The sequence below is a fragment of the Cynocephalus volans genome, chromosome X (assembly GCF_027409185.1).
Source record: "Cynocephalus volans isolate mCynVol1 chromosome X, mCynVol1.pri, whole genome shotgun sequence".
NCBI lineage: Eukaryota > Metazoa > Chordata > Mammalia > Dermoptera > Cynocephalidae > Cynocephalus > Cynocephalus volans.
The window spans coordinates 79,406,531-79,429,332 of NC_084478.1; the positions used below are offsets into that span (position 1 = coordinate 79,406,531).

The 22,802-nt window shown below is 38.5% G+C and overlaps 1 protein-coding gene across 1 annotated transcript in view; it reads left to right on the forward strand.

Moving 5' to 3' along the window:
* Positions 1-22,802, forward strand: part of KIF4A (kinesin family member 4A) — a 137,972-nt gene that overhangs the window by 30,941 nt on the left and 84,229 nt on the right. The window contains exons 7-8 of the mRNA XM_063083335.1: positions 17,797-17,913; positions 18,554-18,729. Coding sequence (XP_062939405.1) covers positions 17,797-17,913; positions 18,554-18,729 — 293 coding nt within the window. The remainder of the gene's footprint in view (positions 1-17,796; positions 17,914-18,553; positions 18,730-22,802) is intronic.

Below are 22,802 nucleotides of genomic sequence, written 5' to 3' on the forward strand. Positions count from 1 at the left end.
TTTGATATAGTCCCATTTCTTTATTTTTTCTTTTCTTGCTTGTGCTTTTGGGCTCATGATCATAAAGTCTGTGCCCAGACCTAGTTCCTGAAGTGCTTCCCCTATATTTTCTCTTAGTAGTTTTACAGTTTCAGGTCTTATACTTAAGTCTCTAATCCATTTTGAGTTGATTTTAGTATATGGTGAGAGGTGCATGTCTAATTTCATTCTTCTGCATATGGATATCCAATTTTCCCAGCACCACTTATTGAAGAGGCAGTCTTTTCCCCAATGTATGTTTTTGTTACCTTTGTCAAATATCAGATGGCTGTAAGCCTGAGGGGTGATTTCTGGGTTCTCTGTTTTGCTCCACTGGTCCAAGTGTCTATTTTTATGCCAGTACCATGCTGTTTTGGTTACTATAACTTTATAGTATAATTTGAAGTCAGGTAGTGTTATGCCTCCAGCTTTATTTTTATTTTGCTCAGGATTGCTTTGGCTATTCGGGGTTTTTTCTTGTTCCATGTGAATGTTAAGATTGTTTTTTCCATTTCTGTGAAGAATGTCTTACTATTTTGATGGGGATTGCATTGAATCTGTAGATCGCTTTGGGTAGTATAGACATTTTCACAATGTTAATTCTTCCAATCCAAGAGCATGGAATGTCTTTCCACCGTTTTGTGTCTTTTCTTTCAGTAGTGTTTTATAGTTCTCACTGCAGAGATCTTTCACCTTCTTGGTTAAATTGATTCCTAGGTATTTTATTTTTTTCTTGACTGTTGTAAATAGGTTTACTTTCTTGATTTCTCTTTCTGTTAGTTCATTATTAGAGAATATAAATGTAACTGATTTAGGGGCATTTATTTTGTATACTGCAACGTTACTGAAATTATTAATTAGCTCTAAGAGTTTTTTGATAGAGTGTTTAGGATCATGTCATCTGCAAATAGGGACAGTTATGCTGGCCTTATAGAATGAGTTTGGGAGAATGGCTTCTGTTTCAATATTTTGGAATAGTTTGAGGAGTATTGGAATTAATTCCTCTTTGAAGGTTTGATAGAATTGATCAGTAAAACCATCCAGACCCGGGCTTTTCTTTGTTGGAAGACTGCTGATTACCAGTTTAATTTTGTTGCTTGTTATTGGTCTGTTCGGGTGTTCTGTCTCTTCTTGATTCAGTCTGGGTAGTTTGTGTGTCCAGAAATTTATCCATTTCTTCCAGGTTTTCATATTTGTTGTCATACAGTTGTTTATAGTAGTCTCTAATGATTCTTCATATTTCTGTGGTGTCAGTTGTAATGTCTCCCTTTTCATTTCTGATTTTTGTTCTTTGGGTCTTCTATTCTTTTTTCGTTAACCTAGGTAATGATTTGTCTATTTTACTTATCTTCTCCAAAAAACCCAACTTTTTGTTTCATTGACCTTTTGTATCATTTTTTGGGTCTCTATTTCATTTAGTTCTGCTCTGATCTTGATTATTTCTTTTATCTACTACCTTTAGGATTGGATTGTTGTTTTTCTACATCTTTGAGGTGTAGTGTTCAGTCGTTGATTTGAAATCTTTCCATTATTTTGACATAAGCATTTGTTGCAATAAACTTCCCTCTTAGTACTGCTTTTGTAGTATCCCATAGGTTCTTGTGTAATGTATCTTTATTTTCATTAGTTTCAGAAATTTTTTGATTTCCTGTTTAATTTCTTCTTGGACCCATAGGTCATTCAGGAGCCTATTGTTTATTTTCCATGTATTTGTACAGTTTCCAGGGTTTTGCTTGTTATTAATTTCCAGTTTTTTAGTCCGTTGTGGTCTGAAAAGATACTTGGAATGATTTCAGGTTTTTTAAATTTGCTGAGATGAGATTTGTGACCTAGTATGTGGTCTATCCAGGAGAATGTTCCATGTGCTTATGAGAAGAAAGTATATTCTGTAGTTGTTGGGTGAAATATTCTGTTTGTATCTTTGTCTAAGGTGTAGTTTAAATCCTGTATCTCTTTGTTGATTTGTTGCCTGGAAAATATGTCCCATACTGAGAGAGGGGTGTTCAGGTCACCCACTATTATCATATTAGGGCCTATTTCTTTCTTTAGGTCTAAGAGTGTTTGCTTTATATATCTGGGTGCTGCAGTATTGGGTGCATACATATTTATGATTGTTATGTCTTCTAGATGGACAGATTCCTTTATCGTTATATAGTGGCCTTCTTTGTCTCTTTTTATGGTTTTTGGTTTAAAGTCTATTTTATCTGATATAAGAGCAGGTACTCTTGCTCATTTGGGGTTTCCATTTGCATGGTATATCTTTTTCCATCCCTTCACTTTTAATCTGTGTCTTTACAGGTGAGGTGAGTCTGTTGAAGACAGCATATACCTGGGTCTAGCTTTTTAATCCATTTGTTCAGTTTGTGTCTTTTGAATGGGGAGTTTAATCCATTCACATTTAAGATTGTTATTGACAGGTATTGTTTAACTTCTGTCATTTAATTGCTTTTTGTTTAGATGTTTTAAATATCTTTTTATCATTACATCCCCTTTTATTTCTCTTCTTCAATGTTGGTTGGAAATTTGAGGTAGCATGATTTAGCTTCTTTCTCTTTCTTGTTTGCATTTTTGTTTTAACAGCAGGTTTTGCTCTTGTATATCCGTGATAGTGATCATCATTATTCAGATTCCAGATAAAGGACTCCCTTAAGAATTTCTTGCAGGGCTGGTCGTGTGGTGGTGAACTCCCTCAATTTTTGTTTGTCTGGGAAATACACTATTTCTCCTTCATTTCTGAAGGAGAGACTTGCTGGGTATAGAATTCTTGGCTGGCAATTTTTTTCTTTTAATATTTTGAATATATCATTCCACTTTCTTCTGTCCTGTAGGGTTTCAGTTGAGAAGTCTGGTGTTAGTCTGATTGGGTTCCCTTATAGGTGACTTAACACTTTTCTCTTGCTGCCTTTAGAATTCTCTCTTTGTCTTTGAGCTTTGTAAATTGGAGTATAATGTGTCTTGAAGAGGATCTTTTTGGATTGAATCTGTTTGGGACCTTTGAGCTTCCTGGATCTGAAGGTCTGCATCTCTCCCTACACCTGGGAAGTTTTCTGTTATTATTTCCTTGCATAGGTTTTCAACGCCTTTTCCTTTTTCCTCCCCTTATGGAATGCCCACAGTTTGGATGTTAGAGCATTTGAGGTTGTCTGCTTTCGCTCAGATTTTCTTAATTATTTTAAATTCTTTTTTCCTTGTTTTTGTCTGCCTGGGTTATTTTGAAAAGACCATCTTCGAGCTCTGAAATTCTTTCTTCTGCTTGCTCTAGCCTGCTCCTCAAGCTCTCTGTTGTGTTTTTTATTTCACTGACTGAATCTTTCATTTCTAGGAGTTCTGTAACACTTCTTTTTAAGGTATTAATCTCTTTGTAAATTTCCTCCTTCATATTCTGGATATTTTTTCTTGTTTCATTGGTTCTGTAATTGAGTCTTCTCTTATCTCTTCAAGTTTTCTTAAGATCATTGCTCAGAATTCCTTTTCAGACATTTCAAGGGTTCCCTGTTCTATGGGGTCTGGTATTTGAGCATTACTGTATTCCTTCAGTGGTACCATATCTTCTTGTTTGTTTGTAGTTCTAGTATTTTTTCATTGATGTTTGGTCATCTGGTAGAGGACTTGCTTCTTCTGTGGCTCTAGGGTTGGCTATGAAGATAGGATTTTCACTTCTATTTGCAGGCTCTACCGGTGACTCTTCTTATATCGATGTAGTTGAGTGTGGGGCAGATTGCCTATAGAGTGGCCCTGGCTGCTAGTGTGGTGGTGAACTGTCCTTGCGGTGACAGGTGCAGTGGTGTACATAGTGCGCCACCTTGGCTCCTGTTCCAGCAGTGAGTGAGGCTTTCCATGGCTGTAGAGTGAGCCCCTGGTGTTGCGTGGGGCTCAGCTCACCTCTGCACCTGCTGGGGCTTGTGGGCGGTTCCCTCTGGGGCTATAGAGTGAGCCTCCGTGTATATTTTTTAAAATAGATGCTACCAAACTGCCATGAAGAGATGACATGAAATTATTCATTTTTCTAACTTTTCTACTAAGAAAAGTTATTATTTCTATTTTTGTTGTGATTTTAAATATAAGACATATTTAGACCACTGCCAGATAGATTATAAATAGATTACAGATGGATAACAGGTAGGTAATTCAATTAAGTATAATATACATACAGACAAGTACCCATATCGTAATTATACAGTTCAGTGAATGATCACAAAGTGAAATGTATCCATGTAAATAGCTTCTAGATGAAGAGACAGTATTACAAGCATCCCAGAAGTGTAACTTGTGCCCTCTTCCAGTCACTGTCTTCCGCAAAGGGTAACTGCTATCCAGACTTCGAGGCTTAGATTAGTTCTGAAGTATGCATTCCTTTGTGTCTGACTTCTTTCATTCAATGTTAGGTTTCCAGAGAAAATATAGGATGCTCAGCTAAATTCGAACTTCAGGTAAATGACAAATCATTTTGCATGGGACATAGTTATAGAAAAAATGATTCTTCGTTTCTCTGAAATTCAAATATAACTGGATGTCCTGTATTTTTTTTCTTTTGCTAAATCTGGTAACCCTAACTCAACATTATGCTTGTGAGATTCATCTACAGTATTGCACGTAGTTGTGGGTCTTTCAAGGCCCAACTCAAGTCTTGGGATTTTCTACATTCCCTTTTTTAACCATTTTATCTTCTAATGTGGTTTTTCTCCTCTGAAATCTTATAGTGCCAGGGGACTATATTTCATTTTCTGGCCCCTCTATATTTCCAGCTTTATCTCCCACAACTTCCCCACAAAATACAGGGTTCCGGCAATACCAGTCTACTCCTCATTTTTCCAAACGGTTCTGTTATTTCGGATCTCTATGGCATTATACCTGTGTGTTCTCTGCTGGGTTTTTTTTTTTTTTCCCTCTCCACTGCCTTAGATACTTGATTTCATCAAGCACCCTTGCTCCTCCTGTGTTTTTAACCTCTCCCTCTCTACTGGCTTTCCCCACTTAGTGCAAGAAGCATACTAATGTTTCTCCCATCTTAAAATAAAACAAAATATGTTTCTCTCCTCTTACTACTGCTCTCTTCCCTTTTCCTATCAGTCTGCTTTTTTGCCACCCTTCCATCCTCATCCCACTGAAACTATCCCTGCCAAGGTAAACCAATGACCTGAACAACTGAATTTATTAGGCTCTTTTCAGTCCTCTTCTTACTTGGTGACACCACAGTATCTGAAACCCTACCCCTTCTTCTGGACAATTTCATTCTTCCCTTGACTCTGTGACACTGCCCTCTCCTGATTTTCCTCTCACTTCTTTGAAGACTCTTTCTCAGGATCCTCTTTTTCTACCCACCTCTACCTGAAACGTAGCCCAGGTTCTGTCCTGGGAGTTTTTTCTTTCTTGCCTATTACCCTGCCACCTCCCATCCCCAAGGAGTCTCACCCAGTTAGAAGCCTATAACTCCTATCTATATGTAGCTGATCCCAAACCTCTATCTCTAGCCCGTATCTCATATTTCAGCCTGTAAATGTAGTTGCCTGTGGGGGATTTCATGGATGTCCCACAGGCACCTCCCATTCTACTACATGTCTAAAACCGAACCCCTCATCCCTCCCTGACTTTGTTAAACCTGCCCCTCCAACACTTGCAGTGAATAATAGCACCATCCACCTAGTCAACCAAACCAGAAACCAGGGCAAAATTCTATACGCTTCCTTCACTCTGGCTCCTTCCCCCAATCCCATCAGTCACCAAGTCCTACATTCTTGTCTCTCAAATCACTTTCTTTTCTCTAACCCTACTAACTCTACCTTAGTTCAAGCCCTCATCATTTTTTTGATTATAGCGAGCTTTCCAACTGGTTTCCCTATCTTCAATCAGGCACCCTTTCAAGCCATCTACCAATCAGTAGCTAGGGTATTCTTCCTAAACTATATATCTCTACTTAGAGCTCTTCCAGAGGTTCTCATTTTGTACCATGCTGCGATTCCCTTCTCCCAACTCCTTTCTTGCAATCTGCTTAGCCATACTAAGCATGCCTAGTTCTCTCTTGACAATGAGTCATTGCACATTTTTTCCCTCTGTCGAAAGTGCTTTCCCTCTCTTTACATGGCTAATTCAATTTTGCCCTTCAATACTAAGATCTGATTTCATCCCTGTGAAGAAACTTTCTTTGACCATCTTCAAGTCCCTCAATGTGGACTAGGTACCCCTCATCTAGTGCTTACCTCTTTCCTACACTACACTACCCCAACTCTGTATTAAAGTCATTTTCTTAGCTGTCTGATTCCCCCAATAGACAGCAAGCCAATCAAAGTGGGAACTGTGTCATATTCATTGTTGAATCCCTAGAGCCTGACATAGTGCCTGACATGTTGTCGGTCCTCATTGAATGCCTGAGTTCTTTCTCCCTTTTGGTCTGACTGGCAGCTCCTACTAATATTTCAATTCACAGTTCAGATGTCACCCACCTATGAAACCTCTACTCTGGGTCAATGTCTTTCCATAAGTTGGTGCTCTCATAGTGTTTTCTTCCTAACATTTTATGATGAAAATTTTCAAAGGTACTACAAATTTAAAAGATTTTACAGGAACACCTTCTACCTAGCACCTGGATTCCACCCTTAACATTTCACTATATTTGCTTTATCACATATCTGTCCATCTATTCATTCATCAATCCATATTCTTTTTTTAAAATACATTTAAAAGTAAATGGCACATATTAATACACTTTCTTCTAAATACTTCAGCTTGCATATTATTAACTGGCATTTAATATTTGTTTATATTTTAAATGTAAGATGTACAATAAAAAGCATAAATTTTAAGTTTATATTTGTTGAGTTTTGATGAGTGCATTTACCCAAAAGCCTTTAACTCAAAGCCTTATCTAGATATAGATTACCTCTCTCTCATAACATTATTCCTTTTCATTATAATTATTTGTCTGTTTCCCCCATTAGACTTTGAGTTCCTTAACGGCAGAGACCAGTTGTTATTATTCTGCTACCTGTTCAGCACTGTGCCTGGTACACAATAGATGTTCAATAACTGGTGGCCAGCTACACGAATAAATATCTGCCTTAATCCTGGAACATTAGCACATATCACATTCATTCTCCTTCTTTCTCACCTTCCCCATCCAAAAGGTAACTTGGTCACATCATTTTTATATCTTTATTACCTCTGACTTCTATCTCCTTTGTTCCTTTTCCACTGCTCCAGTCCTCAGAGATCTTTCCTGAACTGTTAAAATAACCTTCTAACTGGTTTCTTTTTTTTCCAATGTATTTTTTATTATTAGCATATTCGTTATTACAAATCGTACTTATTCTTTATGCCCTTTATCCAGTTTTTTGCCTAGATGATCTATCCAGTACTGAGACAGGTATAATCGAGCTCTCCCCTATTATCATAAAGCAGATGCTTCTTCTATTACTCTGGAGTGTGCTTTGTGGAGAGAGAGGACCTCTTTTCTTTTTGTTTTTTGTTTTTTGGTTTTTTTTTTTTTGGTTTCCACTGGTGCTTCTCCTTGTGTCAGTGCAATTGAGAGTCTGGTGTGCCATCTGCACGGTGGCTGTGACTGCTACCATAGAGACTAGCCACTTTTGTGGCGCCATGGCCATGGTGGGCTACCTGCGTGAAAATGGTGTTTTTGGTGTGCTCTTTACCTGGCTGTGGCTGGGTTTGGCTTCCCCAGATCCATGCCTCAGGACTCTGGTGGGGCCCCAGGGCCATGGCAGCAGCTTGCCTAGTCACGGCTGGGTTCGACTTCCCCCGGCTCTATGCCTCATTCTAAGATGTTGTTGTGGAGCAGTTGGGGGGCAGGGGGAGAGGGAAAGAGGGAGGGAAATAGGGTGGGAGGAGGAGGAAGTGGGGGAGCATGATCAAGGCCTGTGGTACTAACCTCATTCTGGCAGGGGAGACCAGGAGCTTCCAGCACTGACTTGGTAGTTGTTGGGCTGGATGCAGATGTCAGGGGGTTGTGGCTGAAGCCCTCAGTCCCCTACCGCTCCAGCTCGGGAGCCCAGGGAGTTTTCAGCAGCAGCTTGGTGGTCATTGCTGGACTGGTTGCAGATGTCAGAGGGCATGGCTAAGGCTCTCGGCCTCCCACCACCCCAGCTTGGGAGCCTGGAGTGTTTCTCGCAGCAGTTTGGTGGCCATCACTGGGCTAGTTGCAGGTGTTGTGGGCGCATAGCTGAGGCCCTCAACTCCCCACCACTCTGGCTCAGGAGCCAGGGACACTACCTGCAACAGCTTGGTGCTTGTCACTGGGATGGTTGCAGATGTCAGGGGTGGGTGCTGAGGCTCTCAGCCCCCCACCGCCCTAGCTTGGGAGCCTGGGGTGCTTCCAGCGGCAGCTCAGTGGACATCAGTGGGTTGGGGGGGGCATGGCTGAGGCCCACGGCCCTCACCCCTCCCTGGCTTGGGAGACCAGGGGGCTTCCATTTCTTTTAGGTTTTATAGGTGTTCTTTGGTGGTATTAGACCTTTACTGGTTAATATCAAACTTTGTCTCTGATCTGTGGGTATTTTGCTTTTTCTTTCAGTTCTGTGTTGGATTATTTGCTGTTCCCACCACTTAAACTCTGCACTGGAACTAATCTATTGTCCTTTGGTTACTTCTAAATTGTGGAACTTCATAAGGGAACCAGCACTTGAGCCCTGTGGTTGAGCTAAATTGCTGCTTTGCTGCTGATTCTCTGGGAAAGGCTTTTTGTGCAGCTCACTGTTTTAATTGTTGGCCTTATAAGCACTTTCAGGTCTCATGAGGTCTGGTACATCTGGGTTGTGTGGAAACTCTTGTCTGGACCTGAGTCTTCTCAGCAAACTGCATCCCCCGCAGTTCCACACTTCTGACCAGTCTCCACTGAGTGGTCCTGTGCTGATTGGAGGGCAGATCAGCTGTCCATGCTGTACCCCAGTGTTCCCCTGGTGGCTCGTCTCCCCCACCACCCGCACTCCAAACACCTTCAGTGTGACAGGCTGCATGCTGGTCCCTTGTGATGACTCACCAGCCTCTGAGGCTCCCTTCTTCAGTTGTCTGTGGCTCCTTGCTCCCATGTGGGTCCACAGGAACCCTACTAGTGGTCATGCTTGCCTGGGGGCCACTAAGGCCCTCCTCTCTCCTGCCGCCTCCAAGTAACTTCATAAGAATGGCACAGCTGCCGGTTTTGCCAGCTCTTGCTCTGTGTGCTTACCAACTCCAGCTTTAAAGCGGCCAGGGCTCGAAATGGTAGGAGCGATCCTTTCTTTCATCATGGCTTCTCCCACCTTCATGAACTCCTTAGGTCTTTCCTCCTTTTCCCCTGAGCTCTAGTGGTCCTAACTTGGCTGTCCTTGCTTTTTAATAGTTGTAAATTGGTTGATTTATGAGAGAGAGTGATGCTGTGGACCCTCTGTTCTGCCATCTTGACCAGAAGCTGTAAGTGGTTTCTTAAACAACCAGTTTTTTACTCTGAAATTCACCTTCCAAAGAACTACCAAAGTAATATTTTAAAATCCAAACTTGATCGTGTTTATTTTGTCTTTAAAACCTTTCATTTGTTCCCCATCATCCCAACAGATCTTTATCTGCCTTCTTTTTAAGTCAGGAACTGTTTTTTAAATGAAACCTTATAACAAATTCTAACATTTGAATAGATTTAAAAAACCGGATTTTAAATTTATATAAATTTATCTTATTATTCAAGTTTATAACATTGAGTAAGTTAATCTCCATCCACAGGAATATTATAGCTATTTTTATTATCACAATTTCTTTCTCTATATTAACTTTCATATTATAAAATTTTCCAAGATAAAAAGTGCAATGCATCCAGCAAAGAACTTGCATCTAGAATGTATGAAGAACTCTGAAAACTCAAAAATAGAGAATAATCCAACTAGAAAATGAGCAAAAGGCATGAATAGATATTTCACCAAAGTAGAAGTACACATGGCAGTAAGTACATGAAAGGATGTTCAACATCTTTAGTCATAAGGAAATACAAATTAAAAATCACAAAGAGACATCTCTACACACCTCTCACAATAGCTAAAAGGAAAAATAGTGATAATACCAAATGCTGGCGATGATGTGGAGAAATTGGATCTCATACATTACCAGTGGGGATATAAAATAGTACACCCACTCTGGAAAATAGTCCAACAGTTACTTATTAAATTACATATGTGCTTACCATATGACACAGCAATTGCAGTATTGGGCATTTATCCCAGAGAAATGAAAATGTATATTCACACAAAAACCTGTCCATGAATGTTCACAGCTGCTCTATTTGTAATAGCCAAAAACTGGAAAGAGCCCAAAGTCCTTCAGCTGGCGAATGGTTAAACAAACTGGTATAGCCATGCCATGGAATACTATTCAGCAGTGAAAAGGAATGAATTGTTAGTGAAAGGTACACAGGACCTCCCTGGAAAATTTTTTCAACTTCCTGAGAATCTATAATTATTTCAAAATATAAAGTTTTTAAAAATATAATACAATGAAACGTAATTTTTTTCTTTTCCCAAATTCCTAGTTCACATCTCTAGATATTCTCTTTCTATACAATTGGAAGCATACTATTGTACACTGTTCTACTCTACAGCCTATTTTTTCCACCTAATGATATATGTTGGAGATTGTTTCATCTCACCATATACAGATCTACCATCTTCTTTGTCATGTTTGTATATTTTGTGGATATACCATTGTATTTATTATGTCATTCCTCTATTGATGAAGATTTAGGTCGATTCCAGACTTTTGCTGTTGCAAATAAGGCTCTAGTGAACATTCTTAATTCTTAGTACGTGACATGACATTATGGATGACAGTTACAATCTCATTTAAGGTTTTGCATCTATTTAGTTCCTATAATTTGTTTTGGTGGCACATTAACAAGAAAATACTGATTCATACTGCTATGTAGTTGCAAATCATAAGCATTTTTTAACAGCCCAGTTTATGGTGTCAAGATTATCTTCAATTACTAAGTTGATCCAGGAGCTTGAGTGAGGAATGCTAGGAAATTCAAATCCAAAGTCAGACTGCTAATATCTTTTATAATTTACATTATGCAATACCTATAAATGTCTAACAAGACATACCCAAAGCCTACAAGAAGCACTGAAACCATCTTTAATACCAAATCAGCTCAACATGAGGAGTTCCACATTCGTTAACTACACATCTGACTCTGATGCAGTGGTGAGTGCATGAACTGAGAAACTGCCTGTCTGATGTCGAAGTATAAGCTCATGTGCTGTAGTGGTATAATTATTTGCGCAATTTTCCATGAGTGAACACGTAAACTGGAAAAAAGTCTAGTGCAAAGCCACAACCTTAAATTACACATTTGCAAAAAATTCAAATGTATGTACAAATAATAGAGATATTTTCAAAGACTGCAGAAAAATTAATTAACCTTGATGCACAAGATAGTGTGTGTTAAGATTTGGTATATAGCATAATAGAGTGAGTGGTTTAAATGTATTTTAAATACTGGTGATGGTTGCACAACAATGTGAATGTACTTAATGCCACTGAACTGTATATAGGTTCCCCTTATCTTATGATGGGGTTATGTCCTGATAAACCCATTCCAAGTTGCAAATATCATAAGCTGAAAATGCATTTAATACACCTATGCTACCAAATATTCTTAGCCTAGCCTACCTTAAATGTGCTCAGAACACTTATATTAGCCTATAACTGGGCAGTCATCTAATACAAAGTCTATTTTATAATAAAGTGCTGAATATCTCATGTAATTTATTGAATACTGTACTGAAAAGTGAAAAAAAGAATGGTTTTATGGTTACTCAAAATATGTTTTCTACTGAATGCATGTCACTTTGGCACCATCATAAAATTGAAACATCTTAAGTCAAACCATCATAAGTTGGGGACCATCTGTACTTAAAAATGGTCAAAATGGTAAATTTTATGTCATGAATATTTTACCACAATAAAAAATGATATTTAAAACAAAATCCAAATTACATTTGCAGGAACTCTGAAGTATCTCTATGGCCCCCTAAAATATCCCTAAGGTTCTGAGGAATACAATTTGAAAACCACTGTCATACAGAATAAATATAAATACTTGAGCATGACATATAAGGCCACATATGATCTGTCCCTAGGTGTCTTCTGGCCTCATTGTTTGTCACTTTCTATCTCATAACTTGCTTTGAACTACCTGTAGTTCCTAAATGTATTATGTTCTCTCACAAACTTGCACCTTGGCATATGCTGCTTCCTCTGCCTGGAATGCCCTTATATTCTTCTTTCCTACCCTTCCCTCCTCCTCTATCAGGATTATCCTTGTCATCCTTCATGATTCAGCTTAAACTTCAGTTTTTCTCTAAAGACTTCCTTTACCTTCCCAGGTAAAGTTTACCATTCCTTCCTATGACAACCCATTTTAACTATACATATCTCTTCCTCTAACATTGTATTTGCAGTTATTTGTTTGTATGTCTGTCTCTCTCCTTATACTCCTTGAAAGAATGAGTTGTGACTTATTCATCTTTGTATCTCTAATACCTAGTATAGTGCCTAGAGCATTGTACATATTATACATATTCACTAAATTGTACATATTCACTAAAAGTTCAACGAATAAAGGGCTCGGTTGTGTGGGGTAAGAGAAGAGGAAGAGTCCAGGATGACTCACATTTGCCGTTGGTTAAGTGACAGGTTAGATGGTGAGACAATGAAAAAGAGCAGTACTGGAAGTGGAATAGGTTTGAACTAAAAGATTAATTATGTTTTGTTCAATGTTTTTGTGCAATGCCACGTGGGTATAGCCCACTGGGGGTATTCAGTAGGCAGTCAAAATACAGTGTTGGACATCAGGAAAGAGGTCTGGTTTGGAAATAGAGATTTAGGGAGTCATTAGTATATACGTATTTTGAAGTACCCCCATATATACTAAGAAAAGAGCTTAAGACAGTCCCAGGAGAATTACCAACATTTAACGGGTGGATATAGAAAGAATATCCCATAAAGTAGCCTGGAAATGATTAAGAATGGGTGACACAGTAGTTACATGGCTCTATAAGAGGAGACTTAGCGTTCAAGAGTTCTATATGTAGATTTTCTACCAACTCCCTCTTTTCAGCCCCAAGTTTCACCTCTTTCCACAGTACATGGTGCCTCTAAGTGAGCAAATTAGCTCACTTCCATAGAGCATAGAGATTAAGACCATGGACTTTGGAGCCATACTGCCTACATTTGAATCCTGACTCTACTACTTATTAGCTGCATGACCTTGGGCGTGTGACCTAACCTCTTTGTGCCTCAACTTTCATATCTGTCAAAACAGGGATAATCATATCTGCTTTATAGGACTATTGTGAGGATTATATGAGTTAATATGTATAAAGTACCTAGAACAGTGTCTGGCTTATCATAAACACTACGTAAACTTAGCTGTTTTTATCACTATCATCATCATTATTGTCCCTCTGCTGGCACTTTAGGTTGAGGATTCTTCCATCTTGCTAAGACTGTTATCATTTCTCAACCTGTACACTAAAAATATGTTTAAATCTCTTGCCTACTTATATTTCCTCTCCTATGCTCTGATTTTGTGGGTTAATACTTTTTTTATTCTTTGTAGTAGTGTTTTAGGAGGGAGAGCAGAGAAATGCTCGTGGTCATTCTCCTATGTTTGAGCAAAATTTCCCATAATGTTCTATGTGTTCTTTTTACACATATATATGAGTTTATTTGAAAGCTCATTCCTATATGGCTTCATTGATTTTTATTGGAATAATTTGTGACTATATAATTATAATTTTATTTTTTGAAAGCCTTCTATCCTCTTGCCATTTTCCCCTGTAGACTTTCTGTTCCCAACATCTTAACTATCTTTCTTCCTAAATTTTGGAGATTGTTTTCTTGAAGTCTAGGATACTGATGTTTGAGCATGCTCCTTGGTCCCCTACAACTAGATTGCTGTCATTTTATTTTTATAATTAATTCTTCCTTGTTTGTCAACTTGAAGACCAAAGCAGCCATTTCCTTCTTCACTTGCAGTATCTTTTGTGTAAAGAAATTTTCATCAGAGTAGATAAGGAATTTATCAGATACTCTGCTTTCAGCTTCATGTGACTTAACAAATATCCAGATTATCCAAGTTTCTCTATTCTGTTAATAACTTACATGTAGATAGCCCTTTACAGATCACGTTTGATTTTTATCACAGTCCCATGAAGTCAGGCATGTATTTCCCCTGTTTTGTGGATAAAGGAAAATTTCAGCTGCTTGTCTAACATCACACACGTTGGTAAGCGGCAGAGGCAGAGTTTGAACTAAGATTCTTTGTCCCCTCTCAGTGGGTTCCTCTGTAAGTTTTGTGATCCTTTTCAGTAACAGATCATTTTATTTCTCTCTAACCAGACAGACCATATCTATACTATAATATTACTTCTGTTTTTCACCCTAATTTATTCAACCATGCTACCTGCCTTAGGCTTATACATATTTTCTTCACATATACAGCAGGGTTTTTCAGCTGTGGCACTATTGACATTTTGAGTCGAATAATTGCTGGGAGAGGGGTGGCTGTCCTCTGCATCGTAGGATGTTTAGCAGCATCCTTGGCCTCTACCCACTAGATGCCAGTAGCACACATACCCTGCCTCCAAGTTGTGACAACCAAAATGTTTCCAGATGTTGCTAAATGTCCCCTAGGAAGCAGAATTGGCCCCAGTTGAGAGCCGCTGCACATAGAGCTACTTCGTTTCTCTCCTACTTGGTTTTTCTCCCTTGTTGCAAATATACCCTTCTATTCCAATTGTGAAATCCACTGTAATGTGCCTCTGTGATAGCTGTGAAGTTAGATTTTCTGTTCAAAGTTAAAACCTCTCCTTTATTATTTATTTGTTGCCATAGTGAACAAACACCCAAATGTATTGAGTAGTCTTGACTCTCCTTGCTTGATCTGCTTTCAGCTTTACGGAGAGAAGAACTTCTGATCATATGATTTTATCTGGGCATTTTTCTCCATAGACCTCCTTGATCAGAACTTTTAAGTGTCTGCAAATGTGTTTTTCCCAGTCTTTGTGATGTATACTCCATCCTTGACAACAACTTACCATTTTATTGTTTTAACAACAGGAAATAAAATCCTGTTTTGTGATGATTTCTTTCTAGAGAGACATTCACGTCCCTTAGCTCGTTTCTATTCCAAAGCCCCAACTCTCATTTGAAGAAGAAGAAAAGAAAAAAGAAAACCCTGCTTTATCCTTAAGTCTGTGGTTCTTGCTTAGATCACAGTAGCCATAGATTCTTCCCAGGGTTCATCTGGAATTTTATTTTGTTCCTATACAAAACTATAGATGGAAGTTTTGCTCAGTGGCTTTGAAAAACCTCAACAGTCTCTCTTTTACATCTAGATGGGATATGGGCCAATAAAATAGCATAATGTTTTGTTTGGCTAAAAAGGAAAGAAAAGAAAGGAATGGATTAATACAGGGATTAATTATAGATATTGGCAAGCAGGTTTGACAAATCTTAGCAAACTCTCCTTCACATCCTGGCTAGGATAAATGGCTCTGCAAAATGGTACCCCTTCTGATTGGCAATGAAAGGAAAAGAAAGAGATGATTACTTGAGAAAACTCTTTCTGTTTGAGATTAGGAAGATTTGAGCATGTGTATAGATAGAAAAAAAGGAATTAGTAAAGGGAAAATAAATTGAAGATCTAAGAGAAAGGGAGAAGATCAAAGGGTCCCAGAGAAAATGGAAGGAGTAGAAACACAGTTAAAGACAGAAGGCAGAGCCTCAAAAATAAAGGCAGCTATTTCCTCTGAAGCAAGGAGAAGGACAAAGGAATGATTAATAGCAAAAGAAAGAATCTAAGGTGAGGAAAGGGAGGTTAGGGAGCCCTTGTGGATAACTTTGATCTTCATAAAGTATTTGGTGAAATCATCTACCAAAAGAAAGCAAAGGTAGATTTACAGTCTTGAAAATGATGGATGTTTTGAATGGCTGCCATAGTGAATTAGATTAAGTTAGTCAAGTAGGAATGAGGGAGAAAAGATTGTCAATCAACCAAGGGTTCAACTAAGGTCAGATAGCATGTTTATAATGGGTCCAATCTTTTTGGTTATGTTATTTCTTCAGCATTGCAGCCTATTGATGAACACACACACACACAGTCAGTTTAACCCGTGGTTAGGAATTGATATGGTGGGAATGGCAAAAGGTCATGGGTCCAATAAGTGCTTGGGAAACATAACTGAAATGATTGACCATAGGGTTCAGACTAGGCAGTTTAAGGCCCAGAAGAGGCCAATCTACTGAGAGTATTAGAAAGTATCAATAAATTGGTAGTAAAAATTAGAGTAAAGAACAGGATCCATGAAAGAAATGGAAGGATATTAAGTAGGATACAGTCAGGGAGGAGTTTGGAATTTGAGATCTTGCAAATATAATTGTTTTGGGTTATCAAGGAGTCCAAAGTATGGCTGAATGAATAAAAGGTAGAGTAGAGCTAGCAATAATGATACCATCAGTCTTAGTCCTTTTGTGCTGCTATAACAAAATACCTTAGATTGGGTAATTTATAATATAATTTATAATAATAGAAGTTTATTTCTCACAGTTCCAGACACTGGGAAGTCCAAGATCATGGTGCCAGCAGAGTCAGTGTCAAGTGAGGGCACCTTTCCATAGTGTCCTCACATGACAGGAAAGATGGAAGGGGGAAAAGGGATGTTCTCACATGTTTTCATGCTGTGTTCTCACATGGCAGAAGGGCAGAAGGGCTAGCCCCTTCTAGCCCTTTTATAAGGCACTAATCCAGTCCATGAGGGTGGAGACCTCATGGTCTGATCACCTCATAAAGGCCCTACCTCCTAATACTGTTGCATTGGGGATTAAGTTTCAACATTCATTTTAGAGGGGACATAAACGTTCAAACCTTAGCACCATTTACTTATTTAACTTTGTTTTATATATAGTATCTTATTTAATTCTCCACCACAACCCAATAAGTAGGCAGATTTACCTCATTTTATAGAGGAACTTACCCAAGATCATATAGCTAATCAGTGACAGAGCCAAGTTGGAACCTAGGTCTATCTGACAACAAAACCCATGCATTTAACCATTATACTATGTAACCTTTCCTCAGTAAATATAATAATGGGAAGTCAGGTGCTTTAGAGGGATCTCAGAGATTATTACAATGGTTAAAAAGCAAACCTCAGAATTAAATGAAGTGGAAAAGAATCTTTACCTTTTTAAAGCAACAAGAGGAAAGGTATTCCAGTGTGGCATAATAGAAAGAGCATAGAACTTGACTGAAATCCTGAGATGTAATCTCAGGCCCACCACTTACTAGCTGTTTGACCTCAGGCAAGCCATTAAACCTCTGAGCTAATTTCCTTATCTGTAAAATGCGAATGATAGTTTAAAAATTTTAATAAGATCCGTAAAAAAATAGCTCTTTATCCAATTTCACGGCATTAATTTAAGAATTGTGATAATGGATCTAAAAATTAAATAACTAAACAAACGGTTGTTGTCATGGTGATAGTTATGTCTGTCTTCTTCGTTTTCATGGGAAAGGGCAAGAAGTGCCAAGGGACTCAATTGTGCATATCCAACATTTGGACCTTTGTTCTTTGAACTTTACTTAAAGAGGCACTCTCAGAAATGTGAACAGGATTAAGAAGTTTCCTTAAGATTAATAACTTAATATTTCTATGGGGTCTTAATTTCTTTTTTCTTTCTCAGAAGAAATATAGGTATATGTTAGATGCTTTACCAAGAAATTTAAATTTTGTTTTCTGCTATTAGGTATTAATATTAACCGAGGTCTCCTGTGCTTGGGAAATGTGATAAGTGCTCTTGGAGATGACAAAAAGGGTGGCTTTGTGCCATACAGAGATTCCAAGTTGACTCGACTGCTTCAAGGTAAGCCCAAAGTGCCTTTCAAAAATAAAAAATAACTCAGAATGATAGTGCTGACAAAGCAAAGATGAAACAGGTAAAAAAGTCAGCTGTTTGGACTATCACATACACAGCTGTGTAATCGATAAATAGGAGACAGAGCTGTTGACAGGCAGACTTCTAAGATAATGGAAAGACTTCTTCATATATGGCTTTGAGAGCCAAGAAATCTGTGGAGTGCCAACTGTACTTGGTTCTTTGCCCCTGAAAATTAACTTGGTTACTGTTTCTTTAATTATAGTCCTGATAAGTGGAATTCCCTGGAGAGTTAAAATACACCTAGAGGGGGCATCCTAAGAGTGTTTAATCCAAGTAGTGGCTCCTAACTTACTTTGGCCAGGCCGCAGTTGTTTTAACCTCAACTTCTGAAATCATACTCTATCTCTTGAGAATGGGGACATATGCCATAGGATTCTAAACTGTATCGTTTTACACATCAGAAATCTTAGTGTTTTTATATTGACACAAATAGGAAGTTTGTAGATATCTAAGAATGTTGTTTATTGCTCCGAGTTTGAAGTTACCAGCCCAAATGGATGGCTTTGCTTGCATCCTACTTGTTTGATTTCATCTCCTTCCGTTGTTCTTTATTATTCTTTTTCAGATTCTCTGGGAGGTAATAGCCATACTCTTATGATAGCCTGTGTGAGTCCTGCTGACTCCAATCTCGAGGAAACATTAAATACCCTTCGCTATGCTGACAGAGCAAAAAAAATCAAGAATAAACCTATTGTTAATATTGATCCCCAGACAGCTGAACTTAATCATCTAAAGCAACAGGTATAAGGGACTTAAAATATCATGGGGGAAATTACATGTATGTGAGTGGAACAATAGAACTTCTGTTTCTTAGTTTCTCTTCTATCAGAAATTTAGAGATGTTGGTTAAGCATTATTATGTTAGTTTGGGGACCTTTAAAATAACTACTATTAGCATGTTTGCTGTCCATTTAAGATTGGGGTGGCACTTTAGAGTTCACTGATAAGGAAGAAGTGAGCAGTGAGAGATGAGGCAAGAGAGGTAGACAGGGGCCTGAAGTTCTTTATATGACTCATTAAAGAATTTGGAATTCAACCTGGAAACTATGAAGAGCCATTAAAGAGTTTTAAATAAGAGGGTGATGTGATGAAATATCTGTAAAAACGAGAAGGAGGTAGAATGTATAGGGTGGGTAGGGAGAGTCAAGGTTGGTTCCCAAGTTTTTGCTTGGACAATTGAGTAAATGGCAGACTAATCACTGAGTCTGAATACAGGAGGAATACCAGGGTCAGGTAGGAAAATGGAAATGATGAGTTCAATTTTGGGCATTTTGAATTTGAAGAGCTTGGGGGACATGTAAGTAGAAATGTACAAACATGGCTGGTTATATGGGTTTAGTGTAGAGCCGAAGGTACAGATTTGAGAGTCATCGGCATTTAGATGGTATCTAAAGTGATGGGGTAGATGAGATCAAAGATTGCCTCGCACATTAAAGGCACTTACTAAATATTTGCTGAATGAGCGAATGAAGAAGAGAAGGCCAAAGACCACTCTGTGGAACACCAGCATTTAAGGAATGGGGAAAGGAGAGAAGACAACAGACAGACTAATAAGAAGTAGACAGGTAGAAAGAAAACCAGTGGTGTCGTGGAAGCCAAGGAAATAACATTTCAAGGAGAGTTGTCAAAAGTATAAATTTACAAAGAAGTTGTAAAGTAAGATAAGTATTGAGAAGTGTCCAGTGATTTTTATCAATAAGGAGGCTATTGGTGACCTCAGTGAGAGGAAGGTCGGGGGAATGATAAGAGCAGGTTGCTGCAGGATAAAATAGATAGAAGTAGAGGAAACCAATATACTCTTCTTTCAAGAAGGCAAGGTGAAAAAAAGCAATAGCCAGGTTGTCAAGGGTCAAGGAACATAGGTCTGTGTTTTTAAAATATGGAAGAGACTTTAACAAATGAAAGAACCATTTGGGAGACACTGAAACTGAGAACAGGGACTAGTTGATAAGAGGCTGTCTCTGAGTAGTTGAGGTCCTAAATGCAAATAAAGAGGGATTTGCTTTAGACAGTAGAAGAGATTCCTTCCCCCCACACTACTAGAAGTTAGATAGAAAGAATATAGTGACACTACTTTAGAGGGAGGAGAAGAAGGGAAATTGAGGGATTTTCAGCCTGATGACCTTTATCTTCTCAATGAAGTAGGAGGCAAGGTGATCTTATAAGAGCAAGCAATCAGACAATAGGGTTGAGGGCTTGAAGAGACCCACGGGGAAGTCTTGAAATCACTGTTACCAGAAATGGAAGAGGTAGCTGACTAGGGGCATGAATTTGTGGTTCTATCAGTATGACTGGTTTTGCAACAGCTTGGTAGCCCTGGTGGAGGAACTGAGAAGGCAGGCAAATAGATCGATGCAGTTTTGACAGGGTTAAGTTTTCTTGCCTTCCAGGGTATAGTACTCTTTCCACTGGAAATCTAGTGTTTCCCAGATGTCCAGTGCTTACTCCCTCTCTGGCCTTCCTCCTCGGTGGTAACTACTATTCGGTTAATCTCTTTTCTTCCCTTTCCTTCTCCTTCTTTACCTCCTTCCCTCCTAGGGGTCACTGTAGAGGATATAAGCGTATCGTTTGAATTATAAAATACCATAATGCATTCTGCCTGCCTGTTTTCTTTTATGTTTATTCCTATTGCCAAAAATGCCCTTCTTGTTATTCATTTATTTGCTCATTCATTTTAACAATAAATATTTATTGAACACTATCATGCGCCAGGTACTGTGCTGGCATACATTACTGAGCAAAGCAGACACAGTTTCTGCCTTCATGGAACTTATTGACTAGTTTGAGAGACAAACACTAAACATGTAATTACATGTTATAATATATGATATTATGTAATTATAAACCGGGGTACTGTTCTATGATAGTATAAAATAAGGTCTTTTGTTATATATCTAGTCTGGAAAGACTTCCCTGACGTAGCAACATTTGAGCTGAGATCTAAGGGACTGAGTAGAAATTAGCTGTGCAGAAAAGAAGGAAGAGAGTTCCAGAGAGAAGAAACAGCATGTGTAGCAAAGTATAGTGGTTAGGAGCATTGACACTGCAGCCAGACTACCCAGGTGCAAATCCTGGCTCTATGACTAACTAGCAGTGTACCTTGGGCAAGTTCTCTGTGCCACAGTTTTCCTATCTCTACAGTGGAAATAATAATAGTACCTGCTTCGTAGGGTTTTGTGAGGGTTAAATGAGTTAGTACATGTGAAACACCTGGAACAGTACCTGGCATATAGCAAGTGCTAGAAGGGTCTGAATTAGGAAGGAGTATAGTGGAAAAAATATAGAACTCAAAGATTGCCAGTTGGCTAGGGTATAGAAGCAAGGAAAGAATATTCCAATATGAGGCTTGAAAGGAAGAAGAGGCCTGATCAAGGACTCACAGACCATGTTAAAAATTATGTTAAGCTGGGTAGTAACATTGATAATTTACATTTTTATAAGATAGTCCGGCTGCTGTGTGGAAATGGATTATAGTGGAGCAAGAGTATACGTAGATTCATGGAGATCATTTAAGACGGTACTGCAGTAGTCCAAGTGAGAGGTATAGTACTGGTAGCTTGGACTTAGGGTAGTAGTGGTGGTGATAGAACCAGTAAATTAGGTAAGAGAATGAGGATATGACACCCAGATTTCTAGCATGTGGATGGAACTGGATATTCACTGACCTTGGGTGTACTGGAAAAGGACTAGGTTTGAGGATAGTAGACAACTAAGTGGAAATATCAGGTAGCTAGTTGAATATAAAGGTCTAAAGTTCAGAAAGCCTCATTTGAGATAAATTTGGAAGTCAGTTTATATCTGGTAACTGAAACTAAAGGCAGGGAATAAAAAGAGACAGTATAAAATAAAAAGACTGATACTGAGCTTTGAGGGACTTTACCCTTTAAAGGACAATTAGAGCAAAGATGAGCCAAGAAAGAGACTTAGAAGAGTAGCAGGAAAGCCAGGAAAGTGTGGTGTCTGGTAAGCCAAATGCTACCAAACAGTCAATCAAGTAAAATGAAGACTGAAAAATGCCCATCAAATTTAGTGACATGCAGATCTTTGGTGACCTTTTGCTATTTCAGTGGACTGATGTAGGCAAAAATGAGATTGGAATAGGTTAAGGAACAAGTGAGAGGTGAGCAAAAAAATGGAGGCAATTGGTATAGACTATTCTCTCTAACTTTGATTGCAAAGAAGAGAGAAATAAGGCAAGAGAGATAGGAAGTGGGGTTGGGAAGGATGCTTTTGTTTTAAGATGGGAGAGACTTGAATGTGTTTTAATCTTAATAGGAAGGATCCTATAGAAAGGGAGAAGTTGAGATATAGAAGAGTGCAGGGGTAACAAGTAGAGTAAGATTCATAAGGAGGCAAGAAGACTGGGAATCCAAACCACAAGCAAGGAGACTAGTCTTAAGAGGCAGAACAACTCCTCTTTTGTCATAGGAGGAAATGGAAGAGGAAGCTTGCACATGTACTCTGGTTTAAGATCCATCTCCATGAAGCCACCCTTTGACTGTTTTGGAGTTTCATTAATTTGCTTCTTCTTAAAACCCTAAAGTACTTAACTATACCTGACATTTAATGTCTTCTGTCTTGTATTATTTCCTGTTATTTGAGACTTTATGCTTGTCTTCCTCAACTAGATTATAAACTTGAGAGTAGAGACAATATTTTATTTTTGTATGCCCCTACATTGCCCAGCCCAGTGCTGAGTTTGATCTTTAAAAATAGGTGTTCAATAAAAATCATTAAGATGCTAGATAAAAGAGACAACTCACCTTCTAAGTAGTAGTTGTTCATGTAATGCTGATTGTCCGTTTATCATTGAA